This window comes from Callorhinus ursinus, unplaced genomic scaffold (genome assembly GCF_003265705.2).
Source record: "Callorhinus ursinus isolate GAN/ISIS: 27379988/994484 unplaced genomic scaffold, GSC_fseal_2.0 scaffold48, whole genome shotgun sequence".
In the NCBI taxonomy this organism is placed as follows: domain Eukaryota; kingdom Metazoa; phylum Chordata; class Mammalia; order Carnivora; family Otariidae; genus Callorhinus; species Callorhinus ursinus.
Window position 1 is genome coordinate 3,796,231 of NW_027397110.1, and position 24,407 is coordinate 3,820,637.

The 24,407-nt window shown below is 46.0% G+C and overlaps 1 protein-coding gene and 1 long non-coding RNA gene across 3 annotated transcripts in view; one reads left to right on the plus strand and one right to left on the minus strand.

Annotated features, from left to right (window-relative positions):
• ATXN10 (ataxin 10) overlaps positions 1 to 4,869 on the minus strand; it is a 161,627-nt gene extending 156,758 nt beyond the window's left edge. The window contains exon 1 of the mRNA XM_025881584.2: positions 4,577 to 4,869. Coding sequence (XP_025737369.1) covers positions 4,577 to 4,692 — 116 coding nt within the window. The 5' untranslated portion in view covers positions 4,693 to 4,869. The remainder of the gene's footprint in view (positions 1 to 4,576) is intronic.
• A 163-nt stretch (positions 4,870 to 5,032) lies between these two features.
• On the plus strand, positions 5,033 to 23,437 carry LOC141370852 (uncharacterized). Of its 2 annotated transcripts, none has more exons than XR_012375296.1 (4): positions 5,033 to 5,534; positions 17,981 to 18,197; positions 19,201 to 19,272; positions 22,178 to 23,437. It is a non-coding gene; the product is annotated as an uncharacterized lncRNA (long non-coding RNA). The 2 variants fall into 2 exon arrangements; XR_012375295.1 differs by having other exon boundaries at positions 5,033 to 5,451.
• Positions 23,438 to 24,407: the final 970 nt, after the last annotated feature.

Below are 24,407 nucleotides of genomic sequence, written 5' to 3' on the forward strand. Positions count from 1 at the left end.
GGGTCCTGGGATCGAGTCCCAAATCAGGCTCCCTGCTCAGCGGGGAGTCTGCTTCTCCCTCTGCCTCTCCTCCCCGCTTGTGCTCCCCCTCTCAGATAAATAAATAAAATCTTAAAAAAAAAAAAAAGCTTTATCAAATGGAAGAACAATGACGTATCAGTTTAAGTTTGAGAATTTAGAGTAAGTAGTATCCAAATGTTACATTACTTCAGAAATGCTCAAGAACCAGAACATAATCTTCTCCACAGAAAAAAAGAGCGAGCAGCACTACCCATAGAACTTTCTACAAAGATGAAAACATTCCACATCTGCAGTGATCAAAAGGGCAGCCACTAACCACATGTGGTTACCAAGTACTTGAAATGTGGCTAGTGCAAGTAAGGAACACAATTATTCATTTTACTTATTTCTAATTAATTTAAATTGCCACATACAGCTAATGGCTACTTAATGGACAGTGGAGGTATAGAGTAAGACAACAAATTTCATTCAACTCTACATGTTAACCTGGGGATCTGCCTACATCACAGAGAGAGATGATGTAGAGATACACCAGGAAGGTAACTAAAGGGTTGGAAAACCTCCAGCAAAAAACCCAAAATAGAATTTTTAATGTACTTATATCTTATTTTGTTTCAGAAAGAATTTATTTTATTTATTTATTTATTTTTTATTTTTTTAAAGATTTTATTCACTCGACAGAGAGAGACAGCGAGAGCAGGAACACAAGCAGGGGGAGTGGGAGAGGGAGAAGCAGGCCCCCCGCAGAGCAGGGAGCCCGATGCGGGGCTCGATCCCAGGACCCTGGGACCAGGACCTGAGCCGAAGGCAGACGCTTAACGACTGAGCCGTGACTTGCAAAGACTCCCAGCACAGCAAGAAAAATCACTTGTTAAATGTTAAAAATGCAGGTATGTACATTAAACAAAAGGTATGAAACAAATGTAGTAAGTAAGAAACAGAATTACCTTCCACAGAGAATAGTTGAGTATTACCCTTTTCTTTAAAAGATTTATTTATTTCAGAGAGAGTGGACACGAGCACCAGCAGGAGGGGCAGAGAGGGAGAGGGAGAATCTCAAGCAGACCCCTCGGCTGAGCACAGAGTCCAACACAGGGCTCAGTCTCACAATGAGATCATGAAGAGCTGAAACCAAGAGTCAGAGGCTTAACTGGCGGCACCACCCAGTATCTTAATACTGGTATTTTATGACTCTAAGCAATTTTTTATGGATTTTTGTGATTAAGATACTATTCAAAAAGTGGGTTATGGAATCCAGAGCATGAAGAATTTAGATTAGTATATCAATGATCTATTGCAATATAACAAATTACCCCAAAACATAGCTGTTTAAAACGATAACACTTATGGTCTCGCGCAGGTCTGAGGGTCAGGAATCTGGGAGTGGCTGCTTGGGGTGGTTCTGGCTTAGGGTCTCGTGAGGTTGCACAGAGGGGTGAAAGTTTCCCCTGGACAAAGAGCATCCACTTCCAAGATGGTTCATCACATTCCTCACCACACAGGTCTCTCTGCACAGATACTTGAGTGTCCTCATGACATGGCAGCTGACTCTGTCAGTGATTCAAGAGGGAGCAAAGCGGGAGCGGCACTGCCGTTTATGACCTAGTCTCAGAAGTCACACACTGTCAACTCCCGCCGTAATTATTATAATAAAAGCAAGTTACTAAATTCAGCCCACAAAGGAGAGAGGAATTAACCTCCTCCTCTTGAAGGATGGAGTATCAAAGAATTTGTGGAACATCAAAAACCATTATAATGGGATATGAGTATCTGTTCACTTTGGGGTGCTAGAAATTGTAATGAGAGCCTGGGATCCCTTTCCCTGGAAACCTAAAAATTAGAATAAATTATAACTTTTGAAACAGCTGCAACTGCTTTCTAAAAAGCAAGAGATTAAACACAATTGGGTTCTCGGTCACTTACAACCCAACCACTTTTTAACTGCTGGTATTAAATAAATGGCATGAAACACCATGCTCTACATATGATGTTACAGATCCTCAAGATAATTCTGCAAAGTGAGCAGTTTCATCCCCATTTTCAAGATGAGAAGTCAGTCCAGAGAGATAAGCCACAAGTCCTGTCCAGGTCTACATGGTTCCCAAGTTTTTGTTCTTCCACCTCAGGATGCTTCTCTTACTCCAGCTACCACAGAAGCTAGTGTTTGTAATATCAAACATATGGGAAGTACCACAAAATATATTACTTCAGCCACGATTTTCATCTTTTGTTCCATCAATTACTTTGCTCAGTCTGTTTTTGTTCTGTCTGGTGTTTTCTACATGCCGCTCCGAGGCCTCATTTTGCTTCACTTTGCGTCCCATCCAGCACCTGGCACCTTGGCCCATCCTCCCTCTGGGTCCACCTGCATTGGAGAAGCAACTAGGAACTTGCTCTAAGACGTACAGAGAGGCAGTGACAGAACCAGAACCAACAGCCTGTCCTTACAAACCCTCATGGAGGGCTCTCTGCACCACCACACAATCCTGCCTCCCCATCCCAAGACCTGCACGCCAGTTCACCTCTCCCTGGTCTCCAAACTCTGCCTGGAACAAGGACACTGACCCAGAAAAGCTCAAGCCAAATGTGGAAAGCTTCATTTGCTCATTCTCCCCCAACAATCCAATTGGACCCTGATGCCTGTCCACCCAACCTTGTAAATATTTTTCAGTATTTACCCTATCCATCCCCATTAAAAATGTCCTAGTTCAGGCAATTTTCTCTTTCGCTTGGGCTTCTGCGTCAGCTTAAGTCTCCTGCCTCTAGCCTCACCCTCCCTAATTTACCCCCCATATGGCAGTCAGAGAGTTCTTTCTAACGCCCAGAACTTGTCTTGCCACCCCCTAGAAAGAATCTTCAATGGCTCCCCTTCCACTCCCCTCACGACAGTCAAGAAGGGCCTTGTAAAATGGCTCAGGGTCTTGGGATTTTTATCTCAAAGGTTATAAAGAAGGATCTGATGTTTGAGTGTCTCCTCTGTACCAGACACCTTACCTATGTTATTTCGTTTAATCCTCTCAAGAGCCCTGCAAAATCTGCATATGATCCTTTTGCATACACTGTTCTAATCAGCCCTCTCATCTGTAAGCTGTACAGCCAAAATAATCTAAAGCCTTTCCTTGCCCACCGTCTACCTAACAGATCCACAAATTCCCTCTGTGCCACCACCTTCTTGTCTCGACCATTATAATTTGTTTACACAGCGATTCCCCTACCCTGCTTGAAAAAAGGGACCAATCATGCCACATTCACCTTTATACCCTCAGCCCCTAGCAAAGAACCTGTTTCAGAGTAGGTGCTCAGTAAATGGCTGAAGGCTGATAAGCAACTAAAAGGGAGGTCCACCAAGGTATAGATGTGCTGAAGCATTAACTCAGTCGACAAATCTCCCAGGAGCATCTTACCAATTAACTATCTCCCCAAAAGCCCACATAGTACCCTGGGCTTTTACCACGCCTTCAAAAGCTCAATGCTTCTATTGTGATCTAAAGGAGCAGAAGTGCTCAGACCAAGCTGTCCCATTTAAAGATTAGAGGGCCTCTAGGGGCTGATCATCTGGACCAACCCGCGTCTAGCTGTCCCAGCTTTCTGTGCTTTGTACACACCCCCCACGATAAAATTATCTGCCAGCTCCCCCCAGAACAGGACTTCCCAGCAAAGGACTTCATTTTTCAACTTCATCAGGCAGCACAAAGCCTGGAACATGGGGGACCGTCAAGGCATGTATCAAACGGTAAGAATGCCAGCGAACATTTACTCAGTGCTACGCACTAAGGATCTGATACGCATTATCTCATTTAATCCCTACGGCAATCCTCCCAGGGAAACGCTGTGCGACGTTATTCCCACGGAAACAGATGAGGACACTGGGGCCCAGAGAGACCGAAACACAGTAAAACAAGCACTGACTGAGAGCGCCACATACTTCGTATTTTCACATGCTTTATTTATTTCATTCATCCCTCTGTACAATCCCGCCATGAAGGTATAGATTACATTCCCATTTTAGACAAAAAGCAAAAAACAAAAGGCTTGGAGACGTCGCCCAGTAACACACAGGCTGTAAGGCCAGGAACCAAGCAGGTCCGCCAGGGGCCGGGGCCCCCCTGCACTTGCCTATCTTGCCCCCACGCCGAAGGCGGTCAGAATTGAAGCGGCCCGCGCCCTCCGGCCCGGGGAGCCCCCGCTGCCCCCGGCCCCGGAAGGCCGTCCCCACCGCGCAGCGACGGCGGTCCACGGCGGCCGCCCCCCGGCTCCTCTGCGACGCGCCCGTCCCCGCCACGACACGCCGCTGCGCGACTGCGGGCCACGCCGGGGCTGCGGGCCGGGGCCCACCGCGCGCGCTCGGCCAGCAAGCCGGGCGGCAGGCGGCACCGGGCTCGTCTGGAACGGTCCCCTCCCGGCGCCCGGCTCCGCACCTGTGCCGGCGGGTGGGGGGCAGAGGCCAGCCCCCTCCCTCCCAGGGCCCCGCGGGCCCACCGCGGAGGCCTCCGCCGCCCGCCGCCCGGGAGGAGGGGCGCCCGCTCCCCGCTCGCCCGCGCCGCCCGGCCGTTACCGGTTCCGCTGCTCTTTGAAGAGCGCCGTCAGCGCGCGGAGGGCCTCCAGGTCCTGGATGGGCGCGGGCACCATGACGCCGGACAGCCGGGCGGGCGGCGGCCTGGGCGCCGCCATCTTGCCGCTCGCGGCTCACCGAGCCGGGCGAAGACGAGGAGCAGGAGGAGCGGGGGCAGCGCAGGCGGGGGAGGGGCGCGCCCCGCAGCCTCTGGACAGCGCCGCCGCCGCGCCGCTGCAGCCCAGACCCGGAGGGAGAGCGCGAGGACGGGCCTCCAGCCTTCCCCCGGGCCGCGACAGCGACGACGCCGAGCGGGGAGGGGGCGCGAGCGGAAGTCCCGCCTGAGGGGAGGGGGCGCGAGCGGAAGTTCGGGGGGAGGGAGGGGGAGGGGCGACAGGAGGGCGTCGGGTCTGAGAGGAGGAGCCGGGGACCCGGGCTCACCCTGGGGGGGAGAGGCGGGTGGGGGAGGAGGAGCCCGGCCGGCAGGGGGACAGGGACAGGGACACCCTGAGGAGGAGATGCGGGCGTGGGGGGCCCGGGCAAGAGGGCTGCAGGGACACGTGCCCCCTGAGGGGGGATGGGGCGGGGGAGGGGCCTGAGCAAGAAGGGGTACAGGGACAGGTGCGCTCTGAGGGAGACGTGGGGGTGGAGGAGCCTGTGGGAGGGGGTGGGGGGGTCGGAGAGTCTTCAGAGGCTCGTTGTAAGGATAAGGTTGAAGACCTCATCCTGCTGTGGAATTGGGTTGATGGGGACCCCTACGTGGACCAGCTGGAAAGTGGAGCAGTCTGTCGGCACAGCGCAAGTCTCGGACCCTGAGAGCTCGGTTCCCAGTACTTCGTGATCATTGGCGACACCAGATCATTTACCGGGCACCTTAGGTAGGGTGACAATACGTTGCTCCAGCTCATCCAGGGCTTAAAATAGAATTAGAAGTCAAGTAGCTGAATTCTGCAGCAGTAGGGTAAGAATTGTTTTTTTTTTTTTCCTAAGGGAAATGAATATATTTTTTCAAGAATCAGACAAGGTTCTGTGGCTGGTTGTTGGTAATTCCTGCATTTTCTTTCCACTACCCTTTATCGTATTATGTATACTTTCGATATTGTCACCAAGCCCTGCGCTAGGTGGAGGGACACCCCAGCCTTGAAGGAACTCAAGACAAAAGAGGCAAATGATAACTGCTATGACAGAGAACTGTACAAATTGCTATGGGACATTTCGATTTGAAGAGTAGGAGTGTGTTTATAATGTGGCACTTTTGATGTTCTTTGCTAAGGAAAATTTAAAGACACAGTAAACACCACCAGAGTATGCAAGAGAAGTATGTCACGGATGTGCAAGTTACATGATAACGTAATTCAGCATTACCAGTTCAGCTGACTGCATATTCATTTCAGAAACATTTCTGTGTGCCAATTATGTACCAGGCATTAGATCACCTGGAAGTGCAAAAGGCAATTCAAAATGTTTAACAATCTTGAGACTAGCAGGGCAAAATCACTCAATATTTCCTTGAGGAGCAGGGACTGGTAAAATGTATTGTCATGCATCAAGATCTTGCCCCTTAGTTTTCTATCCTCAATTGTAACTACTCTGATTCTTCAGAAAACATTCCCCATAATATTCAAATTTATTGCCTGGAATGTTGCGATATCCTGATTGGTTTCTTGGCTTCTTCTCTTGCCTCCCTATATTCTAGATCTTTTTAAAAGTATAAGTCCACATTTCACTTCGCTCAAAACCCTCTAAAGGATTTCCATTTTACTCAAAGCAAAAGCCAAAATTCTTCCAATGGAAAGTCCGTAAATAGTCTGTGTCCCACCTCCTGCTCACCCCTGATCACTTCTGTCTCTTCCCCGCAGGCTGGTCTCCTTGTAGTCCTCCATCAGGGGAAGTACGCTCCTCCCTCAGGACTTCGCACATGCTATTCCTTTTTTGTGGAACTTTCCACACTCTCCCAGCTGATAACTTGCTTCCTTCAACTATCTGCTGAAGTGATCTCTTAATGAGCTTCCCTGGTTGATTTTTAAAATTGTAGACATACCACCCGAATTCCTGATTCTAAGAAGTTGTTCTCCGTGGCACTTAACACTTTCTATATCATAGTTTACTTATCTATTTTGTTTACTGCCATAATGTATTCCAGCACCTAGGAAAGGACCTGCCACATGGTAATTTCTCAACAAATATTAGTTGAATTTATGAACAAAGAATTTTTTTAGAGATATTTTTCAGAAAGGGGAAAGAAAATAACATGCCTCCAGAAAAAAGGGACATCAATCCAAAACGTACAAGAAAGAGGAAGGATGGAAGAGAGGAAGAAAAAAATTATAAGAAGATTAAAAGAGAGAGGTGCATTACAGACTAGTGGTATGGGCGAGTATGAGAAACAGGAGATTAAATTGGTCAAACAGTGGATGTTATTGACTGCCCAGAATCGACTAGGGGATACCAACCTTGACTGAATTGACAGAAGTTAGTTAATATTTCACTTGTGTGAAATGACATTTTTTCCTTCCCTTTTTTTTTTTTTGAACTTCAATCCAGGTATGCTTTTTTCCCTTTCTCTTTCTTTTTCATTAATTGTTTTTATTTTAATTCCAATATAGTTAACATACAGTGTAATATTAGTTTCAGGTGTACAATATAGTGATTCAACAATTCTATACATTTTTCAGTGCTCATATGATAAATGTACTCTTTAATCTCCATCACCTATTTCCCTAGCTCCATCCATGTTGCTGCAAATGGCAAGATTTCATTCTTTTTATCGCTAAACAATGTTCCATCCTATATCTATACCTCATCTTCTTTATCTGTTTATCTATCAGTGGACACTTGGGCTGTTTCCATAATTTGGCTATTTTAAGTAATGCTGCAATAAACATTGGGGTGCATGTGTCCCTTTGAATTAGTGTTTTTGTATTTTGGGGGTAAATACCCAGTAGTGCAATTGCTGGATCGTAGGGTAGTTCTATTTTTAGTTTTTTGAGGAACCTCCACACCCAGTATGGAGTATGTGGCTCCACAGTGGCTGCACCAGTTTACATTCCCACCAACATGCACAAGGGTTCCTTTTTCTCCACATCCTCGCCAACACTTCTTGTTTCTTGTGTTTTTTATTTTAGCCACTGGGACAGGTGTGAGGTGATAGCTCATTATAGTTTTTTTTTAAGATTTATTTATTTATTTATTATTATTTATTTATTTGAGAGAGAGAGTACACGAGAGGGGGGAGGGTCAGAGGGAGAAGCAGACTCGCCGCTGAGCAGGGAGCCCGATGCGGGACGTGATCCTGAGACTCCAGGATTATGACCTGAGCCGACAGCAGTCGCTTAAGCAACTGAGCCACCCAGGCACCTGAGGTGATAGCTCATCATAGTTTTGATTTGCATTTTCCTGATGATGACTGATGTGGAGCATCTTTTCATGTGTCTGTTGGCCATCTGTGTGTCTTCTTTGGGGAAATGTTTGTTCATATCTTCTGCCCACTTTTAAACTGGATTACTTGTTTTGGGGGTGTTGAGTTGTATAAGTTCTTTATATATTTTGGATACTAAGCCTTTATTGGCTATGTCATCTGCAAATATCTGCTGCCATTCAGCAGGTTGCCTTTTTGTTCTGTTGTTGGTTTCCTTCACTGTGCAAAAGCTTTTTATTTTGAAGTAGTCCCAATAGTTTATTTTTGCTTTTATTTCCCTTGCCTCAGGAGACATAGCTAGAAAAATGTTGAAATGGCCGATATCAGAGACATTACCGCCTGTGCTCTCTTCTAGGATTTTTTTTTTTTTTATGGTTTCAGGTCTCACATTTAAGTCTTTAATCCATTTTGAGTTTATTTTTGTGCATGGTGTGAGAAAGTAGTCCGGTTCCATTCTTTTGCATGTAGCTGTCCGCCACCATGTGTTGGAGAGACAGTCTTTTTCCCATTGCATGTTCTTGACTCCTTTGTCGAAGATTGACCATATAATTACAGGTTTGTCTCTGGGTTTTCTATCCTGTTCCATTGATCTGTGTGTCTATTTTTTGTGCCAGTACCATACTGTTTTGATTACGACAGCTTTGTAATATAACTTGAAGTCTGGAATGGTGATGCCTCCTTTATCAAGGTGGCTGTGGCTATTCGGGGTCTTTTGTGGTTCCATACAAATTTTAGGATCGTTTGTTGTGGTTCTGTGGAAAATGCTGCTGGTATTTTGATAGAGATTGCATTAAATCTAAATGGCATTTTTTAATGTTACATCAATGTTGTTTGCCTTAATGTGTCAACTATATTGATGTACATGAATTAAACTTCAAATGAAGTTTGTGATGTAAACATGGGCCTTGAACCCAGTGCAGAACGGGATCAGTAATCAAGAAGTAAAAATAAATAATTTTTAAAAGGAAAGGGGGGGGAAGAAAAGCAAGGGAGAGAGTAGGTGTGGTACAAGACAAAAAGATTTGGACCAAAGTGCATATGTTTATTGCAAGGAAAAGAGAGAGGAAGTAAATGAATAGTGGTAAAGGGTAGAAAGGATGAGTGACAAATGGATAGAAATATTCTTGCCTGTGCTGCTGCTCTGTCTGCAACTTTCTCCTTGCCATCTCTGCCTGTGATTCTTACTGGAAAGCTTATGCCATTGCCACCTACTGCGCCAAAACACCATGTGTCCGTTCAAGAAAAGCTCCAGTCAGTCTATACCCCTCTTTTGGCACTGAGTAGTCAGCTTGGTGCTATAGATGTGTTTGTGTCCCATCTTTGGCATCTGAAGTCCCTCAAGGCAGGGCTTTGTCTTCCTCATCCCTTCCAGGACCGAGCTCAGTGCCTTGTGCTTAGAAACAATGCTATAAATATTTTTTAAACTGAAAACTTTGGAGATTAAAGGGGAAAAAAATAACAGAATAGTGTAATTGTTGAGAGCCGGGATCAGCAAACTACAGTCTGCGAGCCAAATCTTTCCCACTGTTTTTGTAAATTTTATTGGAAACTGTCACATTCATTTACATATTGTCTGTGGCTTCTTTGATGCTACAGTGGCAGAGTTGAGTAGTTGTGACAGAAACTGTATGTCCTACAAAACCTAAAATGGTAACCATTTGGTACTTTATGAAAAAGGTTTGCCAGTCTCTGGGAAAGACCATGAGCTCTAGAATCAGACAGACCTGCATGGTATCAATCCTGCTTTCATCGAGTAGCACCTGACCTTGGACAAGTAACCATCTCTTTAAGCCTATTTTTTTTTCATCTGTCAAAATGGAATAGTAATAACACCTACTAAATTGGGTGGTTGGGAGGATTCGATGAGATACTCTAGGTCAATCCAGTGTTATATATTTAGGTTAGCTCAATAAATGTTGACATTGAACTATGTATGGAATAAAATTGAGTAAACAGGAGGGATAAAGTGGGCAAGGAGGGAGAAAGATGTTTGGTAGTTGAGCTAGTTAGGAACACAGGGAGTAGGCAGGAAATTGTAGGTAGGCTCAAGGTATGATTGAGAGTAAGTGGTTGACAATAGGCTACTGGTGTTTGAGGCCATAATTCTGATGTTATTAGTGATAGTTGCATTGTAGGGAAGAATGATTTGTGTACAGTTTGAAAAGTTAGTAACCTAACTTTAGAAAGAGGAAAATGGAACACATTCTCAAGAGGAAAAAAAATTAAGTGAATCCATCCATATGATGAGCTAGATGTTAGAATGGACAAAAAGAGATTTCAAGGCAAATATTCTAACTAAACTCAATGAATTAAAACAAAATATGACTTCAATGAATAAAAACCTCAAGAGAGAAAGAATAAATCTCAGCAGAGAAAAACAATAAAAAAGGGCCAAGTGGAAATTGTAGACCTGAAAAAAACATGACAGGAGAAAGAATTAGTGAAATTGAATCGAGACAAATAGATGATAGATAGATAGATATTCAGAGAACATGTCCAAGAATAGAAAGAGAAAGAGAAAACATTGAAAAAAGCAATGAACAGAATCTCAAGAACCTGTTAGAAATGTCAGGTGTTCAAATACTAGTCTAATTCTAATACCAGAAGGATAAGAGAGAACACAACACACACAAAAAAGCATTTGAAAAATCATGGCCAAAATTCTCCAAATTTGATGAAAGATAGAAATTTGCAGATATAAATGTTAAACCAACACCAAGCAAAATAGACACGTGGAAGCCTATGCCAAGACACATCATACCATTGAAAGCCAAAGAAAAAGAGCAAACATTGATAGCATCAAGAAAGAAAGGACATATATACAGAAAAACAATTATCTGAATAGTGGCTGACTTACTAGAAACCATTGAGTCTAGGAGACAGTGGAACAACATCTTTAAACTGCTGAAGGAAAAATCTATAAATCAGGAATTCTATATATAGAAAAAACATCATTCAAGAATGAAAAGAAAATACAGGCATTTTAATATAAAGTATAAATAAGGGGATTCCTCACCGACAGAGTTGCACCATGAGGAACATTTAAGAAATTTCTTTGGGCTGAGTAAAATGATGTCGGATAGAAACTCAAATCCTCAGAAAAACTGAAGAGTATTAGAAAAGATAAATATCTGTAAAATCAAATGACCATTTTTTTCTATCTTCCTTTTCCCTTCTAATTGTTTTATAAACCATATAATGGGTCATAGCAAAAATTACAACATCTTCTTGTGAGGTTTATAACATAAGTAGATGTGGGCGCCTGGGTGGCTCAGTTGGTTAAGCGACTGCCTTCGGCTCAGGTCATGATCCTGGAGTCCCGGGACCGAGTCCCACATCGGGCTCCCTGCTGAGCAGGGAGTCTGCTTCTCCCTCTGACCCTCCCCCCTCTCATGCTCTCTCTCTCTCTCTCATTCTCTCTCTCAAATAAATAAATAAATAAATCTTTAATAACATAAGTAGATGTATTAAATATAACAACAGAAGAGGCGGATGAGATATTGACCCATAAGTTCATTGTATATTGTATTCCTTAGGGCAACCACCAAAAAAAATAAAAAATAAAAAAAAATGCAAAGAAATTATAACTAAGATATCAACAGGAAAATTGAAACAAAATCCTGACAAATATTCTAAAGAAAAATTAAAAGGAACGAGAAAGAAGAAAAAATACAGAGGAGACCAACAAAACAAAAATAAAATGATAGACCCAACCCAATCATATCAATAATTACAGTAAACAGTAATGGAAGAAGCACTCTAATTAAAGGTTAGACATCATCAGAATGGGTTTTTTTTTTTAAGCCAACTATATAAAGACAGGCTGAAGGTTAATGGATGGGAAATAGATAAACCATGTGAATGATAAGCACAGGAAAGTCAGTGGGGCTATATTAACATTGGATAAAATAGATTTCAAAACAATGTTTTACCAGGGAAAAAGAGGGACACTTCATGGGGTGCCTGGGTGGCTCAGTTGGTTAAGCGTCTGACTCTTGATTTCAGCTCAGGGTTGTGAGATCAAGCCCTATGTAAGGCTTTCTGCTGAGCATGGAGACTGCTTAAGATTCTCTCCCTCTCCCTTTGCCACTCCCCACCCTGCTCACAGGCATACATGCACTCTCTCTCTCTTTAAAAAAAAAAAAAATACGGACACTTCATAATGGTGAAAGAGCAAATTCATCATGAAGACATAGTCATCATAAGTATGTATTTGCCCAATAAGTTTTCAAATACATAAAGCAAAAATCAACAGATTCAAAGGAAAACAGACAATTCCACAATAATTAGAAATTTTAACACTCATCTTTACAATGGTGAGAAGAACTAGACGAAAATTAGCAATGATGTAGATTTCTGAACAATTCTCTCAACCTCTTTTAATATTTGTATGACCTAACACCCAACAATGACAGAAGGCACATTGTTTTCAAGTGCACAGGGGTAGACCATATTCTGTGCCATAAGTCTTAATACATTTATAAAGATTGAAATCCTACAGAATGTGTTCTCTGACTACAGTAAATTTATGTTAGAAATCAGTAATAACAAAATAACATAGAACACTTTCAAATATTTGCAAAACTTAAAAACAAACTTTAAATTATTGGATCAAAAAAGATATCACAGAAGAGATTAGAAAATGTTTTGGACTCAGTGATAATGAAAATGTCATATCAAAATATGTAGGATTACAAAGAAATGAGAAAAAAATTCTCTGCTCATGGATTGGAAGAACATTGTTAAAATGCCTATACTATCCAAAGCAATCTACACCTTTAATGCAATCCCTAGCAAAATACCACCAGCATTTCTCACAGAGCTAGAACAAACCATCCCAAAACATAATAATATCAATCCTACACAAACTCAGAATATAAAAGAGGTAACATTTCTCAATTTATTCTGTAAGGCTAGTATTAACCTGATTCCAAAACCAAGCAAAGACCTCACAAGAAAAAAGAAATACAGGCTAATATCCCTCATAACCACAGACACAAAATATTAGCAAATCAAACCATATATAAAAATGATTACACATTATGTATTATTTTATGTATGTATCATAAATGATGATAATACATCAGTAGCAAGTGGGGCATATTCTGAGAATGTAAAAATTGGTTTAACATCCAAAACTCAATATGATTCACCATATTAATAGAATAAAAGAGAAAAGTTCATTTCAGAAGATGCACAGAAAAACATCTGATAAAATTCAATATGCTTTCTTGGCAAAAAAACTAGGAAGCTAAAAATAGAAGGAAACTTTTAAAACCTGATTAAGGATATCTACAAACAACAACAACAAAAACAAACAAACTTACACCCAACATCATATTCAATAATGAAAGACTTAATGAGAACAGGAATAAGGCAAGGATATCGGCTCTTATTGTGTCTATGTTACTGAAAGTCCTAGCCAAGGCTAGAAAAATAAATGAAAGACATACAAATTAGGAAAGAAATGAAAATGTCTTTTATTGCAGACTATTCAATCATGTATATAGGAAGCCCTACTTAATCTATAAAAACACTGCTAGACTTAATCAGTGAATGTAGCAAGGTTGCAAGATAGAAGGTTAATATATGAAAGTCAGTTGTATTTCTACCTACTAGCAATGAATAATTACACATTCAGTTCAATGAACAACTTCACTTGAAGAATACTTAGGAATAAATTTAATGAAAGATGTACAAAACCTGTACGATGAAAACTACAAAATATTACAAGGAGATTGAAAAAGACCTAAATAAATGAAAAGATAGAAAGTCTGGAAGACTTAATATTGTTAATATGTCTGTCCTCCTCAAATTGATCTATAGATTCAATGCCATTCCAATTAAAATTTTAACATACATTGACGAGCTGGTTTACAAACTTATATGAAAAGACAAAAGACAAAGAATATCCAAGACAATTTTGAAAAATAAGAACAAAGTTGATGGACTTAAACTATTTGATTTTAAGATTTATTATAAAGCTACAAGGATCAAGGCAATGTGCATTTGGCACATAATCAATGGAATAGAATAGAGTCCAGAAATAAACCCACCCTCATATGGTCCATTAGGTTTTGGCAAAGGCACCAAAGTAATTCAAAGGGGAAATCAATGAGAAACCAGTGGGCAACCATTAAAAAGACTAAAGTTTTAAAAGACAGAAAGACAGATAATAGGAGCTCCTGGCAGACAGAGTTGAAAGAACATGCAACTCTTGATCTCAGGGTTGTGCGTTCAAGCCCCATGTTGGGTGTAGAGATTACTTAAAATCTTTAAAAAAGAAAAAAGACAGACAATAGTGTCCTTGCTGATGCAGAGCAACTAGAACTCTTATACATTGCTGGTGGGAGGACAAAATGGTACGGCTCTTTGCAAAACAGTTGGGTGATATCTTTAAAAGTTAAACATACACTTACATGTCTCAGCATTTCCACGTACACAAAGATTATATGTCTTTCCATACAAAGACGTAGCATAGTAACATTATTCATTATAATAGCCCCAAACTGGAAGCAACCCACGTGTCCATCCACTGGTGAACAGAGAAATTGTGGTCTATCCACCCAATGGTATATATACCACTCAGCAATAAAAAGGAACAAAACATTAGCACACATAATAATGTGGGCAATCTCAAACATATCATGCTAAATGGAAGACCTCAAACACAAACGGATGGAGGATGAGGGGGCACGAGGAAATGTTCTAGGGAAGGCAACCGTTTCCCATCATGATCGTGGTGATGGTCACCAATTGTATACAATTACCAAAGTTGTTTAAACTGCACACTAAAAAGGTGAATTTGATTGAATATAATAATAGCAAGTGAAAAAACATCACAAGAAAAGTGTGGATGTCCACAAAGGATAACTAATGGCAGACTTGCCCTCTTGTTATAAACAACAAGAAACTGGACAAAATATATGGGGGGGAAACCCACATTTTTTTTTTAAGATTTATTTATTTGTTACAGAGAGAGCACATTAGCTGGTGGGGGTGGGAGGTCAAGGCAGAGGGAAAGGGAGAGAGAGAATCTCAAGCAGACTCCCTGGGGAGCTCGGAGCCTGACTTGGGCTTGATCCCACGGCCCCGAGATGATGACCTGAGCTGAAATCGAGTCAGACGCTTAACTGACTGAGCCACCCAGGTGCCCCAAACCCCACATTTTTAAGACACTGAATAATAGGCCACATCGCACTGAGATCCCCGAGAGAACAAAAATGGGTGATTGTTTGGCCTCTCTGCCTGGACGAGCTTTCCACATCATAGTGCAGAAAGCAGGGGCCCAGGGTAGCAAGAAAATGTCACCGGGCTAAGGAGACAGAGACGGCAGATTACAAACCGAAGTGGCTGGAATTTGCGGAGGTGGGAACTCCGCAGAGAACAAACTCCAGAAACCAGATAGGAATCTGCCTGAATCTCTGACTAACCATGAAGCTGTGCATGCACAAGGTGAGAGTCCACGAAGCAAGACAAGGAACAGCTATCAAAGAGCTGTGACCTTGACCATCCCCAGAGCTCACACAGGGTGAGGAGATGTTTGAGCTCAGGCCAGCCAGATGGGAGAGATACGTGCCACAGATGAAAACAACATTAGGGTAAGCAAAAGAAGTCAGACCAAAAGAAAAAAGACTGCGTATCGTGTGATTACATTTATAGGAGATTTCTAAAAAAGGTGAAAACTATAGGGACAGAAAGTAGATCTGTATTTGTCCAGGGTTGGTGGGGAGGGATGGGAATAGACTGCAAATGGACACCAGGGAAATTTGGGGGAATAAAATGGTTGTATTCCGAAGCAGGAATGTTGTGATGATTACACAACTGGGTAAGTCTACCAAACTCACCAAACTGTTAAAGGGAAAAAACTCCTGGCACGCTACCGGGCCCCGGCCGACATGGAGCACATGCCCATAACGGCAAGTGTCTGTGTGGCCAGGAGTGCCCGTCAGGACCTGAATTCTATCCTCCAAGGGAGCAACTGCAGTTCCCCATAAGGTGGAAGTAGTATGTCTGGGCTCGAGGACTAGCAAGGCCAGAGGGCAAAGGTAGCACCAGCAAGTTGCCCAAACTCATGCCGCTTACCACTCACTGGTGCTCTGGTACCTGTCCCTAAGCTCTCACCATCTCTAGCCACAGGGATGGGAGGCCCTTATGATGGAATGGAGAAGGAAAATAACCAGCTTGGTTCACAGGTGGGATTGCTCGATGTAATATTCATTTCTGGTGGGCGCAGTCATGAATCATCACAAACTCAGTGGCTTGAAACAACACAAACTTAGTATCTTATGGGTCTGGAGCTGGGAATTCTGAAATGGGTCTCCCTGGGCTAACATTGAGGTGTTGATGGGGACAGGCCTGCATTCCTTCTGGAGACTGGATGGCGGGGGTGGGGGGGGAATCTGTTTCCTCGCCTTTTCCTGGTTTAGAGGCCACCCGTGTTCCATAGCATGTGGCTCCTTCCTCCTGCAGAGCCAGCAGCACGGGGCTGGAGGGTTGAGGCCTTTGTGCACTGACCTCCTTCTGCTTCTCTGCGACCTTCATCCCATCTCCCTTTCTGTTGCTCACACGGACTCTCACAAGATCCTTGCGAGGCCACTGGGCCCACTCAGGTAATTCAGGATCATCCCGCATCTCAAGACTAACTGGTCAGCAACCCTAATGTCATCTGCAACCAAAAAGTTGCCTCTTTGCCAATTAAAATATGCAATTTAACACATTCACGGGTTCCAGGGATTAGGACATGGCGGTCTTTGGGGGGCCACCCACTGCCTTTGGTATGTGCGTGCAAGCCAAAAGTGGGATGTGGCCATAAGGCATCCCCGTCCAGGGGTGGCCTTGAAAGCGCTGAGTCAACATCTGCAGGGACAGAGCTTCGGGCGGTGAGCCTGGTATGCATTTCATGTGGAAAGAGAAATGGCCCAAAGTTAGACTATATGGAGACTGATGAGCCGGGGTGCAGGGCTTGGCAGCTTGGTCAGGGGTCTGAAAGAAGAAAACGGGACAAGAAGATCTAGGCAAGAAGATGTGAATGAACCTAAGACAATGAGCACCAAGAAGAAAGATGTTTGTGTCCCATCTGAATGCCCTCCAGAAAGCATCCAATACATCCCCAACAGCCAAGCAGACAGACTTTGACCACCAGCCCTTGTCGTCAGCTACCCTGGAACTGACACCATAGTCTCATGAGCTGATGGGCCGCAGAGGCAGGGATGGAGGCTAGGCTCGGGCCCAGCTGCATGGGGCAGGGGTGGGGCGGGGGGCGGGGAATGCACTAAGGCTGACCCACCTACTTCCTCCACCAGTGTCCAACCTTCTCCCTCCCCGGTCCTGCTTCCTCCCACTCCCCAAAGGCGGTGATCCCGAGAACACTTCCTAATAAACCGCACCCAGATCTCTGTCCCCCACTCCCTAGGGAACCCAACCTGGGTCAAGATGCTCAACAACTATTTGTTGGATGGAACTGAACTCACCTGCTTCCATTGTAATCGGGGTCCTCCTTCTATCCTCTGTGGACAAATGCAGCTGTGGCACCTGCCCAAGGCTAAGGATCCAAGTCTCCAAGGATGCATTTCTTTCCTAGAAGATTGACCCCAGAAATACCCCCACTACCTTCCCACCTTGGGGCCTCAGTAACTCAGCCCACAAGGCTCATCATCTACACAGGAGACACCTGCTCCCAGCGCGGGTGACACCATCTTGCCAATGATGGTACCCCAGAGCACAGGGCAGGCACCACCATTGAACCGGACGAGTAGGTAGTGAGTAAGGACGGGAGGCCGTTAGAGCACCTTCCCTTCAGGGGTCTCCGCTGACTGCCCCATCCAAGCATTCCCAGCCGCGAGCTCCGCGTCTTCCTTTGCTGGCCCTTAACGCAGTCTATTCTTATTTTATGTGTCATTTATTTACTTACGTATTGTCTGTCCTTCTAAAGCATAAGCTTCATAAGGGTAGGACCCTATCTATCTTGTTTGTTATTACATCCTCAGCGTCTAGCACAGCACCTGGCCCTGTGGATTAAGAGCACACATTTGAAGACACGCAACCTCTTTTGACCGCCTGCAGGCTGTGGAACCTCAGGGTCATCGGTGAGCCTCCGGGTCCTCATCTGCAAAATGAGCATACGGGGGGCTGTTGTGAAGATAATGGGGTAACCCAGGAACAAAGCACTGAGTGTGGTGCACACGGAGAAACACGCATGTGCAGGTAAGGGCAGCACAGAGCCCCTGCATGAACCAGAGGCAGAGGATCTGCTGGGGGAAGATGCTGGAGGTTTGGAACAGATGCCGAGAAGAGGAGGAGGTGGAGCTGTGGGGAGCGAGCAGCTGACTCTGGGCACCATGGCTCTGTGGGCACCAGACATCCTTGCTGTGGGATTTCCTCCACTGGAGCGCAGAAGCTGGTGTAGGGCGGAGAAGACAGGTGCCTTGCAAATCCCTGGCTCAAGTTGGGCCGGATGAGCAGGGCGGAAGGACAAAGGGGCAAAGCAGCTGAGGGTACTGGCAAGAGAATGCCTGTGAGGATGTCCTGTGTGGTCTGGAGGTCTGGAGATGGGGAGCTGGGAGGCACTGGTCCACGTGGGAAAGTCTAGGGAGTGGAGCTTGGGGTGAGGTCAGCGGGGGGTGTGGTGGGACGGAGGCGGGAGAGGACTGGCAGCTTCGGAAGCTGTGGTCAGGGAGTGGGATCCCGGAGTGCAGTTGGAGCCGGCGGGGTGATGACAAGGCCCAGGGTGTGGGCGGCCGGAGGGGAGCAGAGGTGAAGGTCACGGGTGGGGAGGAGGTGTGGGGAGGGACCCACAGTGCTGGCAGCCCCCTCCTGTCTCCTCCACTCGCTTACTTCCCTTCCTCTCTGGGGCCCCGCTGCCTGGTTTCTGGAGTTCTGTCCAACCTCCAGATGACTCACAGATGTGCCTCGCTGGCCCTCACCTCTTAGCCTCAGTTCCGGCTGTTCTGTTTTGCCCTCCACCTAACATGGGAGCAAGCTCTCACCGCCTCTGGCGACCGAACATTTCTCAAATGGAGCTTGTTTTCTTTCTACCAAATCCTTCCCTTCCTTAACCACCCTATCATTGTCTTCCCAGTCCCCCAATCTTTATGTCACTCATTTCCTCTTCTTTGCTGGTTTTGCTCCCGTCGCCCTCTCTTACAGAGCCTCGTGAATTATTCTGTCCATAACTGTTTTAAGCTAAGCCCCTTCTTTCAATTTTCAGAGCTAAAATCTGACCCAGGAATTGGCAGCACAGACCTGAAAAGTGAGGGTTGAGAGATGGGCTGAATCCATGGTGAGCGGGAGAAACGCGGCGGGGGGAGGGGGGGAAGAAGTCCTCCGATGGGGTAGAAACAGCAGACAGCTGTGTAGTCGGGCAGATGTGAGTCCTCAGCCTGGCTCAGCCAGCTCCATGGGGGGCTGCACACAAGTCCCTTCACTCGGCCTAGCAGATATTGTCAATACTAGTTGAAGTTAGCTCTTAGCATGCCTGACCCGTAGTAGGTACCTGCCCTATGCTGGCTCCTTTCCGGGAGAACTGGTCCAGCTCTAGCCTTACCCGCAGTGCGCCGCATGGCATGATAAGCTCTGGGCCAGAGTTAGGCCCGGCTGCAACCCGGACGAGCCGTGCACCCGGCTTCTGAGGCTCCGTGATCTCCTCTGTCAAATGGGGTTAGTAATATCTGCTTTGTCCCCGGCACAAGGCTGTTGGGAGAATCAAATATGGTGATGCACGTGAAGGACCTTTGCAAATGAGGATGTTTGAGTCTCAAGCGAGCTAGCCAATGATCATCCTGATTTACTAATAGATGCCTACTGCCAACACGTACCCCTTCAGTCCGGGTCCAAGGAGAACCCTCTCCCTTAAATGCTATTTTGTTCCTATCATTCAGAACCTTCTCAGCGGAGGCTTGTCACTGTAGACGGTGGCTGAGGCAGGAGTTCTGGAGCAAAGCTGCTCAGGCCCTAACCCCTGTCTCTAGAGCCACCAGCTGTGTGCCCTGGACATGTGACCATGACGTGACCCAGTTTCCATAGCTGAAGGGTGGGGATGGACAGTGGTGATAGGACCATCTCACTGGGGAACTGTGAGCATTTAGGAGTGGGCCTGGGGGCTCTGAGACAGAGTCCGGCACACACAGCGAGTGCTCAATGTTAGCTACTATCCTTATAATCAGACTTTTCACGAGTTCACCCCACTACCCGAAGATTGTCCACACGTTCCCCCAAATGCGTGGAGATCTCTGTCATCCGCTCTCTTGAGATGGTCACACAACCAGATGTCCCAGGTTGAGTGTCCCATGGCTGGACCCCCATCCACAGTGACCCTTCCCCTTCCTCAGTGCTTCCCAACTTTGTTTTCTCTTATTTTTTATGCTACATACAAACCCCACCACCACAGGCAAAACTACCCAGAAAAAAATGTTAAAAGTAATTGATGGTTTGGTCATTTGTCACCTCGGCCTCCGGGAGAGGAGACCTTTGTGCGAGACGTGTGACAGGAAGGGAGGCCCCGGGGTGGGAGAGGGGTTGGAGCGGCTCTCAGAACCTACAGGGGGCCCCAGCGACCCCTCTGTCGCCTAAAGTCTCTGTTTGCTCTGGGCAGACATCGCTCGCCTCTGCCTCCAAGCCGTAGCACACACCTTTCCTTGCAGCTGGGGCGCTCGCCAGCCCCCCTGCGCCCCGCCAAGGCCCCCTTTACAATGCAGGTGGACACTGGCACTCCCACTGGAGCCCCCCAAGCCAGCCCCGTGCCAGACCAAACGATCCTCTCTGTGGACACGCACCTCCCAGCGGTTCTCGCTTTTACTACTCGAATTGTTCCTGGCTTTGAAAGTGTGCCCTGCCTCTGCTGTCCGCGCTTACAATGTTTCTTTCCTTTGTTTCTTTCCCTCGGTGACACCCACGCCGAACACTGTACCTCCTACCGCACGCTTTGTTATGTGGCGTGGGGCATAGAATGGTGGGAGATTTTCGGGGTTTGCAGTAGAGAAGGTGAGACAGACGGGAGAGGCAGGCGTTCCCAGGCAACTGTGAGAAAGAAGATGTTCGGGGGCGGGGAGGGCAGAAACATGCCTGGGGGCGCAGGGCCGGCCACAGTCACTCCCGAAAGGGCACCCCAGGCCCCAGGAGGCTCCGCGGGCCAGGCTGGCCTCTTGCTCTCAGGCACTTTAAACAGGGGAGCTGCCCTACGAAAGGAGGGGGGGAGTTCATCCTGGAAGCAGGGGCAGGGAGCAAAGAGGGAAGGCCATTTAGCCGAAAAGCAAAAATATCTGTCATGGGGAATTTTGGAATGTTTGTGCCAGAGGCAGAGAGGAGGAAAGCGGTAAGTCTGAAAAAAGCTGCCTCCGTCCGGGGCAGCGGCGAACCCCGTCATTCGAGACCACCGAGTGCCACCTAGTGGATACCTGGGGAAATGCTCCCGGCCGGGGGAGGGGGAGGGGAGGTGCAGGCTCAGGCAGGTGGCTTCTTAGAGCTCAGGATGCTGAGAGCAAGGGTTAGGATTCGGGTTAGGGCTAACTCTGGGCCAGGTGCTTACCTCCCTGAGCTCGCCTTACTCCGTGCTTGGAGGACTCTGGATTCCAGTCCTGCCTCAGACACCAGCTGGGAGACTCTGGATCAGAAACTGTCCCCTGGGAAGCAGGGGAGGGTCCTTCCTTCTGCTCCCATGTTCTGGGATTCCCATTCGCTGCCCGCCCCTGCCCTGGCTGTCCTGCCCGCCCTCCCTGTGGAACTGGGGTGAGTGTGGAGGAAAGGCAGACTCCCCAGGGCATGAGGTCCATCTTTAAGCTTTCTATTTTGCCACCAGCCGAAGACTAGCTCCGTTCATGGGTGCCAGGCTATCGGCACGGAGCTTTGCTGGTGTTAAGTGCTCCAACAAAGATCTGTTGGAGGAAAGAGCCCTGGATCTTGAGTCGGGACTCTAGCCTAGTCTAAACATAAGCACCTTGGGGATGAGAGGAGAGCAGTTCTTCTAGAAGGTTCTCCCTGTTCCTTAGATAAAATTGGGCTCTCTACAATTCTACCCCATTTGTCTTTGTTTGGCCGTCTGAAGCAATTCAGAATAACTTTTTTGTTGTTGTTCCGTACCTGCAAAGAGTTTTCACCTTCCCTGTAAATATTGTCATTTTGGGCTAAATGTGCCCAACTTCCTTCTTTCTTTAGACCAGTGATTCTCAACCAATGATTTTGCCCCTCAGGGAACATTTGTCTGGAGACCATTTGGGTGTCACACCTGGAAGAGCGAGGCTGCTAGTGACATCTAGTGGGCAGAGACCAAGATGCCGCTCACCTCCTGCAGGGCTCCGACGGCCCCACCCCCCAGCACACACACAAAGACTGATGCAGCCCCAAACGCATTAGTGCTGAGTTTACAGAACCTTACCTGGGAGTTCCGAGACTTCTCGGCATCCCAGTCCCTCAGGCAGACGTTTTCCATTTGTCGTGGATATTTCTACCATCCTATGTAGTACATAGTACAGAACCCCAGGCCAGCCTAGGCATCTTGGGGGTCTACCTGCTGGACATCTCTCAGTGGAGCCAAAAGACTACATCAGCCTCCTTAGCAATCCTTTGCTCATACAGTTGGTACATTTTTGAACAAAGCACTTATCAACTCAATCATGCATACAATTAAATTCAAGACACATACTACCTAGAAAAGCTAGTATTATATTTTCACACACACACACACACACACACACACACACACACACACAGATATTGGGTAAAATGAACATTCCTATCAGATGGATTCAGTTTTAAATAATTACTATTCTATAACTATGTTTTTCTTAACCATTCCCCTCCACAAAGAAATGGCGAAGCCCGGCTGGAGCTCTCTAGAGCAGACAGAACAAAGAGAAAAAAAAGGATGCTTGTCAAGTAAAATATGAAAGGCGTGCTCCAAGCTCCCCTAATTACATCTTGGAAGGGAAGCTTTGTCCTATTGACATTCAGGATCATTTTTCATAAGCTCAGGTTACCCCCTTGAAGATTTTTAGGAAGTTTCATGATATGGAGACGTTGTTGAAAAATTGGCTGCTTGACGTCTGCTAAGCAATGAGATTCAGAGATCAAATCCATTCCTGCCCACTTCGCTTTGAGCAGCGCCAGTTATCTTGGGCAAAATGAGTTGGCAACTTTAACTTGGACTTTTAAGAAGGCAGATGGTTTACCCTGCTCTTTTGTGTGTGGTTTTTTTTACAAAGGATCTCTGAGGAATCTTGGCTGAAGGTGTGGATCAACTCTTATATCTGACATATTCTGTGTTCATAAACATCAGAGTATTTAGGGGACAACAGATACAGTTTTCATCTTCATAAACTAGAGGCGGAGGAAATAAAATCGCTTTCACCAGACCCTTAGGTCTTTCCTTTAGAATATAAAAATTCTAAAGTAAATTGTGGGTTCCTCTTGCCCTGCCCTGAATTTTAAGTGTTTGACTGCTTAAACTATCATTAAAACTTAATGAAATTAAACTCGCTTGGCTCTGTTGAATCTTGATTTATGCACATCTGTTTATCTGCTCATGGAGACTCTGGAGGAGGGTGTTTTTATATGGGGTCAAGATATTAAGACCTCCTGTTTCTGCGCTAGGCCTTCATTCCTGGGAACAGGAGTGTCTAGCAAATAGGAATATATTATAAATCACATTTTTAGTGAGAATGACAAAGCTTAGTAACCCTCGCCTTAGGGAACCTGTCCAATTTGTCAGTTAAAATTTAGCCTTCTGATATAAAACGAGCCCATTCATGTTGTGTGAGGGCTGATTCCCCGCGGAAAGAATCTGTTTGGGAGCTGCCAACAATGCAGAGTGCTAGTAACATAGGGCGGAGTATGTGGACCTCTGCAGAAAGCTTTGCAGCGTTTCCTCAGTTTACCACAGGGCCCCTCCATCACTCATCCCCCGCCCGGTCTCACAGCGGCAGGCGGACGAGCCTCTGAAAACACAGGGTTCACACCCAGGGGAATTTCTGGGCTGCAAAATGAGGACACGTTTTGGAATCTGTTACTTTCGTGAACCGGACAGTGGAAATGTCAAATCTACAAACAATGACCAAAGTGAAAAGCAGTTCATTGAAAGGAGAGGGTGAAGACAGACGCACTTCCGTCCACGTTTGGGTCTAGACTAGACAGGCCCTTCTGGGATGGGAAGAGGAGTGGGGGTTGATCCTGAACCCTATCATTTGGTGGTTCGGAGAGTGTGCCGTGGACACGTCCACCCAGGGTCTGTAGGCAGCCATGCAAGGGAACTTTGTGCTTAATAACACCACCACTTTGGGGAGGGAAGAGGATGTGGTCTCTAGGCCCACGGCTCCAAATACTTTGTTCCCTCAGTGCCCCAGACGTGTGGTCTCCACACCCAAACCCAGGGGGAGCCCAGCCCCGTTGCCTCTGGGCTCCCGGGGCGAGCAGCCCTCGCCAGCC